This window comes from Bombina bombina, chromosome 5 (genome assembly GCF_027579735.1).
Source record: "Bombina bombina isolate aBomBom1 chromosome 5, aBomBom1.pri, whole genome shotgun sequence".
Classification (NCBI taxonomy): Eukaryota; Metazoa; Chordata; class Amphibia; order Anura; family Bombinatoridae; genus Bombina; species Bombina bombina.
Genome location: NC_069503.1, coordinates 411,322,365 through 411,339,436, shown reverse-complemented (window position 1 = coordinate 411,339,436; position 17,072 = coordinate 411,322,365). Strand labels below are relative to the sequence as shown.

Sequence of the window (17,072 nt, the reverse complement as noted above, 5' to 3'; positions counted from 1 at the left end):
CTCCCGTCCTTTCTACCAGAACTCCTGTGAAACATGTGCTTCCATTTTTCTTACTAAGGGATTCCCCTCTTTGCAGACAGCACTGTCGGCAAAGAGTAGAATCTCTCAGTAAGAACAACGAAGGCACAGTCAGGAGCTCCGGTGAGAGGAGGGGAGATCACATTGAACCTAGGATTATTAAATGCACACTAGATCTTATGACACCCTCAACATTAAGCCATGATGATTGGACCTGGTCAAAGTGAAGAACAGCTATCTATCCTGGCTTCTCTACAGCCAGTTTACTATTGCAGTCAGGAGTAGCAGCGTAGCAAGACTGAGCATTGCCTTGTAGGTGGAGCGCTCCAGTGTTGCCTTGAGTCACTGAGGAGAAGCATGGGCAGCATGTAGGTAAGTTTATCTTTTTTTTCCCTTTAACTAATTTTTGCCCCAGCTTGGTTAACCACAGATACTTACTAATGTAATACTAGTAGGTTCAGTGTAAAGGTAGTCAGAGGACATCCAGGATGAGATATAACAAAGACAATTAGTCAGGGCTCAAATTTTCACTATTGCAGTCAGCTTGTAGTAGCAGCGTAGCATAGTTGAAGATTGAGCACTGCCTTGTAGGTGTAGCGCTCCATTGTCACCTTGAGTCACTGAGAAGTGCGGGCAGCATGTAGGTAAGTGTATAACTAATCTTTGGCCCCTGCTTTATTCACTGCATATCCTACCTTACTAGTGTAACCCTAATAGGCTCAGTGTGCTCTCCCCTCCTTTCTACCGGAACTCCTGTAAAGCTTGTGCCTCCTTTGTTCTTACTGAGGTATTCCCCACTTTGCGGACAGCACTGTTGTCAAAGAGGGGAATCCCCCAGTAAGAACAACTAAGGCACAGTCAGGAGCTCCGGTAGAGAGGAGGGGAAACCACACTGAACCTACTAGGATTATTTAATGCATGCTAGATCTTATGGCACCCCCAACATTAAGCTATGCCGAGTGGATCTGGGCAAAGTGAAGAACAGCCATCTATCTTGCTTCTCTACAGCCAGTGTACTCAGCCTATCTCCCTTTATATATAATCTGCATATATCTATTCTATTGGATAAATATTACTGACAGATTAAAAGCTATTATTAATCAGTAAATACCTGTCAAGTTAAGTGACACACCTCCTCTTAGGTGCAAGTGCTGAGCACACAAGTGGTACATTTGTGAGGTCATGTAACTGCAGCTCACACACAGCTGCACTCCAGGGGAGTTTAAGTGTGGAACATATCTTTAGATCTCTATATACTAAAGGAGAATTATGTCATTATATTTCAGTTGATAATACTAGCAACATGTATTATCTGCTCCGTAAAAAAAAAAAACTATCCAGAAGTGGATACATGCATTGTATTTTTTTTTCAATAATCCCTCAGAGCAGATATCTTTTGCAATATTGCACTTGATTGGCGATATACTGTGCATATATAAAATGCAATTTTAAACTGCCTTGATTATTTTGTTTTTTTTATTAGTTGAAGGGTAGAATAAAAAGAAATGGTAGGACTTGGTATAGTGATCCCTATGCTATATTCTATTGCTGTCTTATGAGATACAGGTAGTGGGCATGGTGTGGGCGGGTAGTGGGCATGGCGTGGGCGGGTGATGGGTCAGATTTGAAGTGGCGAGTAACATTTTGACCTGGCTAGTAGCATGAGACTTGAAATTTTGAGCCCAGAAATCAGTGACATGCGTTAGCAAGGAAGGGGACAGGCCTGGTGCAGAGAGGTAGATTTGGGTGTCATCAGCATACAAATGATATTGAAACCTGTGGGACTTTATTAAGGAACCTAATGATGATGTGTAGATTGAGAAAAGAAGGAGACCAAGGACAGAGCCTTGTGGTACCCTAACAGAAAGTGGTAAAGGGGCAGATGATGCACCAGAAAAGGCTACACTAAAGGTATGGTTAGACAGGTAGGAAGAGAAACACAAGAACCAAAGCGCAAAAAGATTACTTTAGCGCAATTAGCGCTCTAGCGAAAGCACTAAATAGCCCAGTGTTTTTTAAATGTGAATTAATTTATGAGCCCATTCTCTACAGTTATGTATATTGTTAAAACACAAGGTATGACCAAAAAGTTAACCAATGCCTACCCTTTCTGCCACTAAAACCTCTTCGTATACGATTAAGCATTCTAGAGAAGTCAGCTATATATCATTTTCCCCTTTGTAGTTTTATGCTTAAGAATTTTCACTTGTCTGCACGTTTTTATTTGTTTGTTTGTTTTTTTAAGAAATATTGAACTACAAATTCCTTTGTTGTAATTAGGGTATTTTAAAAGTAATTGTAGATTTTAGTTTTTTTCAACAGATACTCATGTTTATGTTTATGCTTATAGGTCTTGTCAATGCACACCAACAGAACTGTGGGAATTTTCTTTATCAACAAGTAAGAAATGTAGATTTTTTTCTAACTATAATGTCCATTAGACATGTTCAATTCGGTTCGGTTCGGTCCGAATCGAAATTCGGACAAATTTTGACGAATTCGGAATTCGGATCGTTTCGAATTTTCGAATCGCGGCAGTGCCGAATCTACCGAATAAATCCGAATTGATTTGAATTTATTCAGATGGATTCGGATGGATTCAGATGGATTCGGATGGATTCGGATGGCCATGTATTACACTAGCATTGTACAGTATACTAGTGTAATACACAGCACATCCCACTTAACAGTGCCGAAATTCCGAAAATCCGAATCGATTCGAACCGAATCAAAACGAACCAAACCGAATTTCACATGAATCTGAAAGAATCCGAATTAATCCGAAACAAATTCATTCGATTTCTTCCGAATTGGAATCGATCCGAACCGAAATTCGAATCGGTCCGAATCGATCCGAACCAAACCGAATTTTTCACGGCTGCACATGCCTAATGTCCATTATTATTTTTATTATTATTATTATTATTATTATTATCTTTTATGTAATATCTGCTTTAAAAACAAAAATTCACCAACAGAACTGTGGAAATTGTTCTTATCAGCCAGTAAGAAATCTGTAGATTTTGTTTTATCTATAATGTCTATTATTATTATTATTATTATTATTAATCTTTAATGCAGACCTGTGCAATATCTGCATGCAAATATAATATAATTGTGGATTACTTTTTAGACACTATAGGACACATATAGAAAAAGAGCCTTCCTTAAATATTTAGAATTTCTAAGCATGATACAATCTATTTTGAAGAATTTTATATTTTATATCTTTAGTTTCTGCATTATGTTCTATAATTAAGAATGCAAATTATTTAGGATAGTATATTTTACAAAAAAAGATGGCACCCAAAAAAATTAAGCATGAACAGCCCAGAACATTTTGCTTTGAACAAAATTTTTGTTCCAAATATTCAGTAAAAAAAAAATTCTTTGAATATTTGGTGGCGGTTCGTTTGTTTAAAACTAAACGAAAAATTTATTTTTATTAAATATTTACATTAGTTTTTGTTAAAGTAAATGTAAATGTCTCAAAGCTACAGGTGAAAATTTCACTTGTAGCTACAATACTTACCTTAATGTGCTCTAGAGGACATTGAGAGTATGTTAAGGTAAGTATTAAACTTTAGGGAAAAAAAAGTCAGTATTTTTGCATTTTCTTTTTTCTTTTTGTGTATTATTCAGATATTTGTTTTGTTAAAACGGAATGAAAATCCAATTTTCATGACAAATGTGCATTTGTCTGAAAATGAATGTACATCTCTAAAAATTATTAGTAACATTGCTTATAAAATTATGGCTTACACAAACATATTCTAATACTAATTCCACTTCTACTGAGTCGTACCCCACATTATTTAGTTTATTAATTAGTTAATTATGTAAAACAATGCCAGATGGTATTATTATTACATTTATTTATTGGGAACTTAAAGTCTGTGTTACTTGTGACCTTACTTGTCACAGCTTGTGATTTATTAAATTAGATAGATATAGATAAGGTATTCACATAGGTGAAAAGTAATTTAGTATTAAGAGACATTCAAATTAAATAATAAAATTCATTGCAGCTTCTGAGCAACACACAACCCACTAGCCAATCAGAAGACTTTATGCACATAGTCACCAATCACTGGCCATCTCCAGTTCAAGACTGACAATTGACTTGGCAGTACTTCAGCTGTTGTAGAATATCTATGAGGTAAACAAATAGTTCCATGCAAACATTTGTACAATGATCAAAATGCTCTGAGCATTTCTTCGTTGTTGTATTATGTCTTTTAAAGGAAACTCTTATATGAAGGATAGACAGGGCAAAAAAAAAGTTGTACTTCAAAACAAGGAAAGTAAAGCTGACAAAATAAAATAATAAAAGCACACATAACGCATTAAGTTAAGAGTTGTCTATGACAAAATAAAATACTTTTCTTCTATTACATAAACACTCATGGAAGTCTGTGACCATACTAGTTACAGATCTTACAACTGGAGAAGTAGTCATTTCAGTGGTAGTACCCATCAGAAGTACATCTGCTCTCAATGTTGTAGAGATCAAACAATGTTGTGATTCACTGCCACAGTGTCTTGTGTACTATAAAATATTAGTATCCCACTGCTTAAACCAATGTAAATATCAAATACAATCTTTTTTTTCAGAGCTTAGACTTTAGTTACTGTAACAAACATATTTCCATTATACTCTGATGATCTTTCTATTTCTGTATTTTCTCTGGCTTGTCATTTATATTATGAATAATCATAAACATATAATTCATAAATGTTAACATTAAAATAGCATTGCTGGTAAAAGAGCACTAACTATTTTACATAATTGAAACCAAGGGCATCTTATAGAAACCATGTTGTTCATATGAAAAGAAATGTCAGTATAGCCTTGAAGGTCTAACATAGAACAAACGTATATCTTAAGCAAAACATAACCTTGAGTCATTTCTTTTTCTTGTCTAGTGCTTAGGAAAGACATTTTTACATACCTTTGCACTGGTTTGTGTTTTTGTCAAGAATTGCCTTGGTAGATACAATTTTCCCATACCTAGAATAAAAAACAAGAAGTTAGTCTATTTGTCATACCTACGTATTCAACCCATGATACAATTTACATATGCATTTATTCATTATCATAGGCATAAAACATTACAATTAATATTTAATTTCCAACCATTTCTATAGACCAGTATAACAGCGCTATGGATCACAAATTGGAACAATCACATAAGTTTGTAAACTCTTTACCACATTATGCGCTCCCTATCCACCTAATATAAGATTTATGTAATAACACTTTCTAGCCCTCTGTGCACTCCCCTCCCCCTTCTCAAATCCTTATTTTAAAACATTAAAATATGTCTTCTCTCATACTTTTTGAGGCCTATTTATCAAAGGTCTGTCGGACCTGATCCGACAGACCTCGCTGAATGCAGAGAGCAATACGCTCTCCGTATTCAGCATTGCACCAGCAGTTTTTGTGTGCTCAGAGGAGGCGGACAAGGTTATGGAGCAGCAGACTCGGCAGAAACACGGGCCCTGAAGCTCCATTCGGATAAATGGGCCTCTTTAGCTGAGATCAGTCCATGTCTTGTAACACGGGAAGAGAAAGACTTGGAATATTTAAAATTTAAAATAAGATTTAAGTTGCATTTTGGCATTGCTGGCAAACAACAAACCTCATGTGGCCCTATGTATGTCGGCTAGACAGCTATTTTGTACAAGATCATATCACTCTAAATGCTATTATAACCCAGACAAGCACTGTACATTAAACTTCAGCCGTCTGCTCCTGTTCATTAACAATGATATGATCTGTAGTATGTTGCCATAGAAATGTACCTGATTTAACCTGGTTACACAATGTTGATAATATATTTCAAGACATGTGTTTGGGCAGGAGTCCAAATGGATCTTGTTTTTTTTTTTTTTTAAACTACCAGTCAATGAATACATACATAGTTAAATATAGGTTATCTTAGGTGACTGCTTACATTAAACCGAATATTATTGATGACTAAAGCTATATTTTGAATCATGCTTTTATTACTTTAATTGTATTTATTTATCATGTGTTTTCATATACATGTTTGCTTTCTCAATTTGTTTTCCATAGTCATCTTCCATTTTACTTTAAAGGGATAGGAACGTCAAAATTAAATGTGCATGATTCAGATAGATCATGTCATTTTAAGACACTTTTAAAATCCACTTCTATTTTCAAATGTGCTTAGTTCTCTTAGTATCCCTTGTTGAAAATAATACACACATATCCTACACTAGTGGGAAATAGCTGCTGGTTGGTGCCTGTACACATTTGTCTCTTGTGATTGGCTAACTAGATGTGTTCAGCTATCTGACAAAAGTGAAATTCTGTTCTTTAGCAAAGGATAACAAGAAAATAAAGCATATTTTATAATAAAAGTAAATTTGAAAGTTGATTAAAATTGTGAGTTCTATGCAAATCATGAAAGAAGAAAATGTTGGGGTTTTCTGCCCCTTTAAGATGTTTACATGTGCAATTGAAAGTAATGCAAACTAACCTTAGTATTCAACATACATTTGTTAAGAATTGTATTTTAAGGAAATGTGAAGGTATATGACATGCTTGTAAGTACAAATCTATTCTGTTATCTTGCAGTAAAATAGCAAACTAGCTGAGTGAAGCATTTCAGAATACATTAACACTATGGGGCCGATTTATTAAGGCCCGAATGCACCTGTTTCCGTGCGAGCCTTCAGGCTTGCTGGAAACAGGAGTTAAGAAGCAACAGTCTTAAGACTGCTGCTCCTTAACTTATCTGCCACCTCTGAGGCGGCGGGCAACAACCCACCTGATCGGATACAATAGGGTTGATTGATCCGCTGCTAGCAGCCAATTGGCCGCGAATCTGCAGGGGCCGGCATTGCACAGGCATTTTATGAGAAATGCTTGTGCAATGATAAATGCCGACACCGTATGCTGTCGGCATTTATCGATGTGTGGTGGACATGATCTGCTACAGTGGATCATGTCTACCCATATATTGTTAAATCGGCCCCTAAGGGGCTGATTTAACAACAGTAGAGCGGACATGATTTGATGTAGCATAAGCTGTCGGCATTTAACATTGCACAAGCATTTCTGGTGAAATGCTTGTGCAATGCCGTCCCCTGCTCACTGGCAGCCAATCGGCCGCTAGCAGGAGCCATCAATCATCCTGATCGTATTTGACAGGATCTGTAAAAATAAAGCTTTGATGTATGATGCAAGGATCAAACATCTTCAATTTTGTAAAGGGCACATAAACCCCAAATTTATATTTTAATTCAGATAGCGCATGCAATTTTAAACAACTTTCCAATTTACTTCTATCATCAAATTTGCTTTGTTATCTTGATATACTTTGCAGAAAGCCATACCTAGGTAGGTTCAGGAGCAGCAATGCCTATTGGGGGCTAGCTGCTGATTGGTAGCTGCTGCCCTGTTATGCCTGTTGTCATTGATTTACCCAAAGTATTCAGCCAGCTTCCAGTAGTGCATTGCTGCACATTCAACAAAGGATACCAAGATAATGAAGCGAACATAATAAATAATTAAAATGGAAATTGTTTAAAATTGTATGGTCTATCCGAATTTTGAAATAATTTTTTGGGTTTAATGTCTTTTAATAGAAGGAGTCAGCTGAGAAAGATAAAGTGTAGCAGAACTATGGGATTCACTGCGTTGTTTATGCACATTTAAAGATCCTTGTTCAGGTTTATGTAATCAGTTTATTTAGTGGCATGTGGGTCATAGGGACAAAAGAAGGTTTCAAAAATGGTGTAGTGATACATTTCCTGAGTGTTATCTTAAAGAAATCTGATGAAGCAATTTAAAGCATGATCTCTATGAATTCATTTCCAATGAAGAGGTTGCTGTGAAATGATTAATTTGACACAATATACACACATCATTCTCTGCATTAAAGTTCTAAGTGTATATTTGTATAACAGTATAAACAGTTTAAAATACAAATAAATACAAAGAAATAAAAAATGGTTAGCCTTACGGAAACAAAGAAACAAAAAAAATAACAATTACTCATAACCAATCCTTTTTTTTTTTGACAATAGGATTTCATTTTTTTTTGGAGAAATTTAAATTTGTGCTTAATAAGAGTAAAAATCTAACTGTAGCAAACACCAAAAATATTTGACCAAGCAAAGTGTAGCAAACACAAAGGCCTCTATTTAACAAAGTCTGACGGACCTGATCAGGTCCACCAGATCTCACTGAATACGGAGAGCAATACGCTCTCCATATTCAGCATTGCACCAGCAGCTCACAAGAGTTGCTGGTGCAACGCCGCCCCCTGCAGACTCATGGCCAATCGGCCATCAGCAGGGAGATGTCAATCAACCCGATCGTACTCGATCGGGTTAATTTCCGGCGATGTCTGTCCGCCTTTGCGACTGCTGCTTCATAACTGCTGTTTCTGGCGAGTCTGAGGGCTCGCCAGAAACACGTGCCCAGAAGGCAGCTCACTACGGAGCTTGTTAAATGGGCGCCAAAGAATATTTGGCCAAGCAACCACTTCATTTGACTAATGGCTGTATGAATATTAAGGCACAAATGATTTTCAGAAGTAATCAAAAAGCAATCACATTGGCTGCTCGCTGGCTTTGCTAGCCTTTACTTGTCTAAACCACTGATGGGGGATACTGACGGGGGATACTTGTCTAAACAGTTTGACGGGGGATACAGTATTGCCCTTTGTGTAGCCATGTTTTTCCATATCTTGTTTTTAGTGTAATACAATATAATTTGAAGTTTTAATACTTTCAACATTTTATTAAAATGTAGCATATTTGAGTGCAGATACAGTGAGTTGTTATTTAGCTAGGCTTGAAGATATATATTTCAATCTGTTGGAATCTGCTTTATCTATTATTTTCCTACATCTACTGTAATATTTGTGGTATTTCTGTAGAATAAAGATAATAATAATAATAATAATAATAATAATAATAAAAAGTTTAGTTATGGTTTTATGATAAAATAAATAATATAAAAATATTTTCCACATGACTTGGTTGAAATATGTTCATATGCACATTTTCATGGGTCTACACTATTTTCTGTAGTTATGACTCAACTAATATCCTGGATAAAATCTACTTCCTAGCCCTGCTCCAACCACTTCTGTTAATATAGAAATGGAAGATGACAGCCAATAGGAACAAAGGGAAAGGACCCCACCTTAGTCAACTGCAAAGCTATAAGGAAAGATTAAACAACTAAATAAAACAAAATGTAACATTTACATAGAACTGGGATTTGTTACAAAATATTGGCAATCAGCCATTTTCATTGATTATAAGCAGCACATTATTTTATTTTAATTGTTTAGGTGAAAATATAGCCCTAACTTTTGCCAGTCCTGTTTTTACTGATAATAATCCAAAATCTTGATACTGCACATTTACAAGTTCGTTTTTCACTTGCCAAATTTCATAACTAAAATTAACCCTTCACAACACTTTTCCCCTTATTACCAAGAACCCCAAAAAAGTTTTTAAATAGAGCACCGGTTTTGAGCATGGGCAAAACAAACTGACGTTACCCACCCTTATACTGGATGTCATTAGAGCCGAATTTGCCAGATGCAAATGATACCTGCTGCATAATCAATTATTAAACGATTAATAATATGCACTTTTAGACAAATAATTAGTGAAATTGATAACTTAATAAATATACATCCACTATAAACTAAGATCCGTGTTGAAATCCTTTAAAGAGACATACACATATATCTCTATGGTTTTTTTGCACACTTTGCTTATTAAAGGGATACTAAACCTATTTTTGTTCTTTCATGATTCAGATAGAACATGCAACTTTAAACAACTTTCTAATTTACTCCTATTATAAATTTTTATTCATTCTCTTGCTATCTTTATTTGAAAAAGAAGGCATCTAAGCTAAGGAGCCAGCTAATTTTAGGTTCAGAACCCAAGATAGTACTTGTTTATTGGCGCTGTCCAATCAGCAAGGACAACCCAGGTTGTGAACCAAAAATGGGACGGCTTCTAAACTTACATTCTTGCTTTTCAAATAAGGATAGCAAGAGAATGAAGAAAATGTGATAATAGGAGTAAATTAGAAAGTTGCTTAAAATTGCATGCTCTATCTGAATCATAAAAGAAAAACGTTGGGTTCAGTGTCCCTTTAACATAATTAAACACTATTAAAAAGGATCGACCAACATACAGGCATTCAACGTGTGATGCACATTAGGTTTTGACTTATAAAATCAGGAGATTAACAATAAAGATAACAAGTGTGTGTTGTTTTCATGAAGTAACAATTTTGTGCTTGATGGGTATTAGCGGCAGAGGAATTTGTAATGATGTGAATACAGTTTTTGGATTGGTCCTGTTTAAGATACTGGAGGAATTATCACACCAAAAATATATTTGAGTTGTTGTTAGGGTTTCTAATAGATTGGAATGCCTTGAAAATCCAGAATAAAGGTGTGCAAATATGTTTATTTTTAGGGGTTACAAAAAAAGCCACAATTTCCTATGTGCCCTGAAAACAAAGTAACATGATTTCACCTCCTTCTGACTTCTTAGAGATTGCTTTTTGCAAGTATTTTACAAAGTATATAGAAGAAGTTAATTTATCTAAAAAAGGCACATGATATACAGTACAATGTCAGCAAAGGGATTACAAATGTGCTTTACTAAAACAGCAATGACTCACCAAACTTTTTTAACCAAGAGTTTCAATAAATCAAACTACCAGGGTTTAAAGTACAAATAAATATGCCTGGAAAAGATTAATATCATTGCTCAAATTATAAGTTAAAAAACTAAATGTAGCAGGGTTTCTGTAAGTATTCATTAGGATGCAAATGTTTAGAAAGCACTAGAGGCGGGGTGGACAGTGTGACCTTTATAAAATTCCTCCCTAGCTGCAAATTAAGCCCAGCATGTATACCATATGGCCAAAAGCAGGTGAATACCCCTACTAATTATTGAGGTCAGGTATTTCAGCCACACCCACTGCTAACAGGTGTATACAATGCAGCACTGTCATAGGATACCACCTTTGCCACAAGTCAGCTTGTACAATGTCTGTCCTACACAATGTCTGTCCTACTACATTTGCCCTGGTCAAATATAAGTGCTAATATTTTGAAATGGAAACATCTAGAAACAGCAGCGAAGCAAAAAAGAGGTAGACCACACAAACTCCCAGAGCATGTCAAGAGTGCTGAATTCTGTACATGAATTGTGCTTGGGAGCTTAAAGAAATACATTTCCATGGCTGAGCAGCTGAATACAAGCCTTACATTAACATTCACAATACCAAATGTCTACTTGAGTGTTGTAAAGCACACCTGACACCTCCACTGAATTTTGGAGCAGTCAAAATGTGTTCTCTGGAGTGATGAATCACGCTTCAATTTCTGGCTGTCTCATGAAAGAATTTTGGTGTGGCAGGTGGCAGGAGAATGCTACCTACCAGAATGGCCCCTTACTGCCAGTGGAGATTCATTTTAAAGGGACATGAAACCCAAAATTCTTCTTTCATGATTCCGATAGAGAATACAATTTTAAACAATTTTATTATCTAATTTGTTTCATTTTCTTGGTATCATTTTTTGAAGGAGCAGCCATGCACTACTGGTTTCTAACTGAACACATGGGTGAAACAATGACAATCTGTATATATATGCAGCCACCAATCAACAGCTAGAACCTAGGTTCTTTGCTACGCCTGAGCTTGCCTAGATAAACATTTCAGCAAAGGATAACAAGAGAAGGAAGTAAATTAAACAATATGGGGGATATCTATCAAGCTGTCAACTATGCTGCATTCGCCGGCACCAATACGCTTGCCTAACATTGCGGCCTCGTATCTCAATACGCTCTCCTTATTTATGAAAAATGTCGGCAAAAAGACGCGCACCAAGTACGGGGCAATGAGCATCGGACTGTTGTTAACTAGTAATCATCGATCTTGCGTCTATTCGGCTTTTTCCCAACTTTATTTATACCCTGTCACTAAACACCGCCACTATACTAAAATGTTTAACCCCTATCCCACCGCCCCCCGACCCCACCGCAACATAACTAAAGTTATTAAACCCTATCCCGCCACTCCCGACCCCGCCGCCAAATAAATAAAGTTATTAACCCCTATCCCGCCACTCCCCGAACCCGCCGCAACCTACATAAATGCATTAACCCCTAAACCTCTGGCCTCCCACATTACTACCACTAACTAAACCTATTAAACCCTAAACTGTCAGCCCCCCACATCGTCAAAAACTACATGAAGCTATTAACCCCTAAACCTAACAACCCCCTAACTTTAAATTAAAATTACAACATCCCTATCTTCAAATAAATTAAAACTTATATGTAGAAATAAAAACATAATTTATGCTTACCTGATAAATTTATTTCTCTTGTAGTGTATCCAGTCCACGGATCATCCATTACTTGTGGGATATTCTCATTCCCAACAGGAAGTTGCAAGAGGACACCCACAGCAGAGCTGTAATATAGCTCCTCCCCTAACTGTCATAGCCAGTCATTCGACCGAAAACAAGCCGAGAAAGGAGGAACCATAGGGTGTAGTGGTTACTGTAGTTTAAATTTAAAAATTACCTGCCTTAAAATGACAGGGCGGGCCGTGGACTGGATACACTACAAGAGAAATAAATTTATCAGGTAAGCATAAATCATGTTTTCTCTTGTTAAGTGTATCCAGTCCACGGATCATCCATTACTTGTGGGATACCAATACCAAAGCGAAAGTACACGGATGAAGGGAGGGACAAGGCAGGAACTTAAATGGAAGGAACCACTGCCTGTAAAACCTTTCTCCCAAATATAGCCTCCGAAGAAGCAAAAGTATCAAATTTGTAAAATTTTGAAAAAGTATGAAGCGAAGACCAAGTCGCCGCCTTGCAAATCTGTTCAACAGAAGCCTCATTTTTAAAGGCCCAAGTGGAAGCCACAGCTCTAGTGGAATGAGCTGTAATCCTTTCAGGAGGCTGCTGTCCAGCAGTCTCATAGGCTAAGCGGATTAAGCTTCTTAGCCAAAAAGAAAAAGAGGTTGCCAAAGCCTTTTGACCTCTCCTCTGTCCAGAGTAGACAACAAACAAAGCAGATGTTTGACGAAAATCTTTAGTAGCTTGTAAGTAAAACTTTAAAGCACAGACCACGTCCAGATTGTGTAACACAAGGATGGAACCACAATCTCTTGATTGATATTCTTGTTAGATACCACCTTAGGTAAGAACCCAGGTTTGGTACGCAGGACTACCTTATCCGTATGAAAAATCAGATAAGGAGAATCACATTGTAAGGCAGATAGCTCAGAGACTCTACGAGCCGAGGAAATAGCTACCAAAAAAAATAAAAATAAAAAAAAAATAGAACTTTCCAAGATAAAAGTTTATCTATGGAATGAAGAGGTTCAAACGGAACTCCTTGAAGAACCTTAAGAACCAAGTTTAAGCTCCATGGTGGAGCAACAGGTTTAAACACAGGCTTGATTCAAACTAAAGCCTGACAAAATGCCTGAACATCTGGAACATCTGCCAGACGCTAGTGCAAAAGAATAGACAGAGCAAAAATCTGTCCCTTTAAGAAACTAGCTGACAATCCTTTTTCCAAACCTTCTTGGAGAAAAGATAAAATCCTAGGAATCCTGACCTTACTCCATGAGTAACCCTTGGATTCACACCAATAAAGATATCTACGCCATACCTTATGGTAAATTTTCCTGGTGACAGGCTTTCGTGCCTGTATTAAGGTATCAATAACTGACTCGGAGAAGCCACGCTTTGATAAAATCAAGCATTCAATCTCCAGGCAGTCAGCCTCAGAGAAATTAGATTTTTATGGTTGAAAGGACCCTGAAGTAGAAGGTCCTTTCTCAGAGGCAGAGACCATGGTGGAAAGGATGACATGTCCACTAGATCTGCATACCAGGTCCTGCGTGGCCACGCAGGTGCTATCAGAATCACTGATGCTCTCTCCTGCTTGATCTTGGCAATCAGTCGAGGGAGCAGAGGAAACGGTGGAAACACATAAGCCAGGTTGAAAGACCAGGGCGCTGCTAGAGTATCTATCAGTGTCGCCTTGGGATCCCTGGACCTGGATCCGTAACACGGAAGCTTGGCGTTCTGGCGAGATGCCATGAGATCCAGTTCTGGTTTGCCCCAACGGAGAATCAGTTGTGCAAATACCTCCGGGTGGAGTTCCCACTCTCCCGGATGAAAAGTCTGACGACTTAGAAAATCCGCCTCCCAGTGCTCTACACCTGGGATATGGATAGCTGATAGGTGGCAAGAGTGAATCTCTGCCCAGTGAATTATTTTTGAAGCTTCTAACATCTCTAGGGAACTTCTTGTTCCCCCTTGATGGTTGATGATGTAAGCTACAGTCGTGATGTTGACCGACTGAAATCTGATGTACCTCAGAGTTGCTAACTGAGGCCAAACCTGAAGAGCCTTGAATATCGCTCTTAGTTCCAGAATATTTATTGGAAGGAGAGACTCCTCCTGAGTCCACGATCCCTGAGCCTTCAGGGAGTTCCAGACTGCACCCCAACCTAGAAGGCTGGCATTTGTTGTTACAATAGTCCAATCTGGCCTGCAAAGGTCATACCTTTGGACAGATGGACCCGAGATAGCCACCAGGGAAGAGGATCCCTGGTCTCTTGGTCCAGATTCAGTTGAGGGGCCAAATCTGTGTAATCCCCGCTCCACTGACTGAGCCTGCATAGTTGCAGTGGTCTGAGATGTAAGCGTGCAAACGGCACTATGTCCATTGCCGCTACCATTAAGCCGATTACTTCCATACACTGAGCCACCAAAGGGCGCGGAATGGAATGAAGAACCCGACAGGAATTTAGAAGCTTTGATAACCTGGACTCCGTCAAGGTAAATTTTCATTTCTACAGAATCTATCAGAGTCCCTAGAAAGGAAACTCTTGTGAGTGGGGATAGAGAACACTTTTCCTCGTTCACTTTCCACCCATGCGACCTCAGAAATGCCAGTACTACGTCCGTATGAGACTTGGCAATTTGGAAGTTTGACGCCTGCATCAGGATGTCATCTAAATAAGGGGCTACTGCTATGCCCCGCGGCCTTAGGACCGCCAAAAGCGACCCTAGAACCTTTGTAAAGATTCTTGGGGCTGTAGCTAATCCAAAGGGAAGAGCTACAACTGGTAATGCCTGTCTTGAAAGGCAAACCTGAGAAACCGATGATGATCTTTGTGTATCGAAAAGTGAAGATAAGCATCCTTTAGATCCACTGTAGTCATATATTGACCCTCCTGGATCAGTGGTAGGATGGTACAAATAGTTTCCATCTTGAACGACGGAACTTTGAGGAATTTGTTTAAGATCTTTAGATCCAAAATCGGTCTGAAGGTTCCCTCTTTTTTTGGGAACCACAAACAGATTTGAGTAAAAACCCTGTTCCTGTTCCTCCTTTGGAACTGGATGGATCACTCCCATAACTAGGAGGTCTCGTACACAGTGTAAGAATGCCTCACTCTTTATCTGGTTTGCAGATAATTGTGAAAGGTGAAATCTCCCTTTTGGGGGGGAAGCTTTGAAGTCCAGAAGATATCCCTGGGATATCATTTCCAACGCCCAGGGATCCTGAACATCTCTTGCCCACGCCTGGGCAAAGAGTGAAAGTCTGCCCCCTACTAGATCCATTACCGAATAGGGGGTCGTTCCTTCATGCTGTCTTAGAGGCAGCAGCAGGCTTTTTGACCTGCTTACCTTTTTTCCAGGTCTGGTTTGGTCTCCAGACCGTCTTGGATTGAGCAAAAGTTCCCTCTTGTTTATTATTAGAGGAAGTTGATGCCGCACCTGCCTTGAAGTTTCGAAAGGCACGAAAATTAGACTGTTTGGCCCTAGATTTGGACCTGTCCTGAGGAAGGGAACAACCTTTTCCTCCTGTGATATCAGCAATAATCTCCTTCAAACCAGGCCCGAATAGGGTCTGCCCCTTGAAGGGAATGTTAAGTAGCTTAGATTTTAAAGTCACGTCAGCTGACCATGATTTAAGCCATAGCGCTCTGCGCACCTTTATAGCAAAACCAGAATTCTTAGCCGTTAGTTTATTCAAATGAACAATGGCATCAGAAATAAAATAATTGGCTAGCTTAAGTGCTCTAAGTTTGCCAAGTATGTCATCCAATGGTGTCTCTACCTGTAAAACCTCTTCCAGAGACTCAAACCAGTATGCCGCAGCAGCAGTGACAGGGGCAATGCATGCAATGGGCTGTAGGATAAAACCTTATTGAATAAATATTTTCTTAAGGTAACCTTCTAATTTTTTATCCATTGGCTCTAAAAAAGCACAACTGTCCTCAACAGGGATAGTAGTACGCTTTGCTAGAGTAGAAACTGCTCCCTCCACCTTAGGGACTGTCTGCCATAAGTCCCGTGTGGTGGCGTCTATTGGAAAACATTTTTCTAAAAATAGGAGGGGAAGAGAACGGCACACCTGGTCTAATGGATGATTAACCCCTTAGTACAAAAAACGGATAAAAAAAATGAAATAGACGGGGTTTTTTTGGGTTTTTTTTGTTTTTTTTTTAACAGTCACAACCAACTGCCACAGCAAGCTGTGGTCCTACCTTCCCCAATAAACGACTTTGGAAAGCCTTTGAGCCCTTTAGAGATGTCCTATAGCATACAGGGGACTCCTGAGGGAAGCTGGATGTCACAGTTTGTAATTTTAACTGCACCAACTGTAACTTTTATACTATAACAGTGGAAAGCCTCAGTAAAACTGTTTCTAGTCAAAATTTAAGCCAGCCATGTGGAAAAAACTAGGCCCCAATAAAGTTTTATCACCAATGCATATATAAAAATGATTAAACATGCCAGCAAACGTTTATATTGCAATATCATAAGGGTATTACCCCTGGGAGTAAGCATGATACCAGTCATTATTAAATCACTGTATTCAGGCTTAACTTAAATTAATCCGGTATCAGCAGCATTTTCTAGTGTTTTCCATCTCTAGAAAAAATTATAACTGCACATACCTGATAGCAGAATAAACGCCATTCTCTC

General features: G+C 38.1%; 1 protein-coding gene across 1 annotated transcript in view; it reads right to left on the bottom strand.

Annotated features, from left to right (window-relative positions):
• RBMS3 (RNA binding motif single stranded interacting protein 3) overlaps positions 1 to 17,072 on the bottom strand; it is a 1,116,133-nt gene that overhangs the window by 828,898 nt on the left and 270,163 nt on the right. Inside the window, exon 3 of the mRNA XM_053714248.1 lies at positions 4,971 to 5,029. Within this exon, the coding sequence (XP_053570223.1) occupies positions 4,971 to 5,029 (59 nt within the window). The remainder of the gene's footprint in view (positions 1 to 4,970; positions 5,030 to 17,072) is intronic.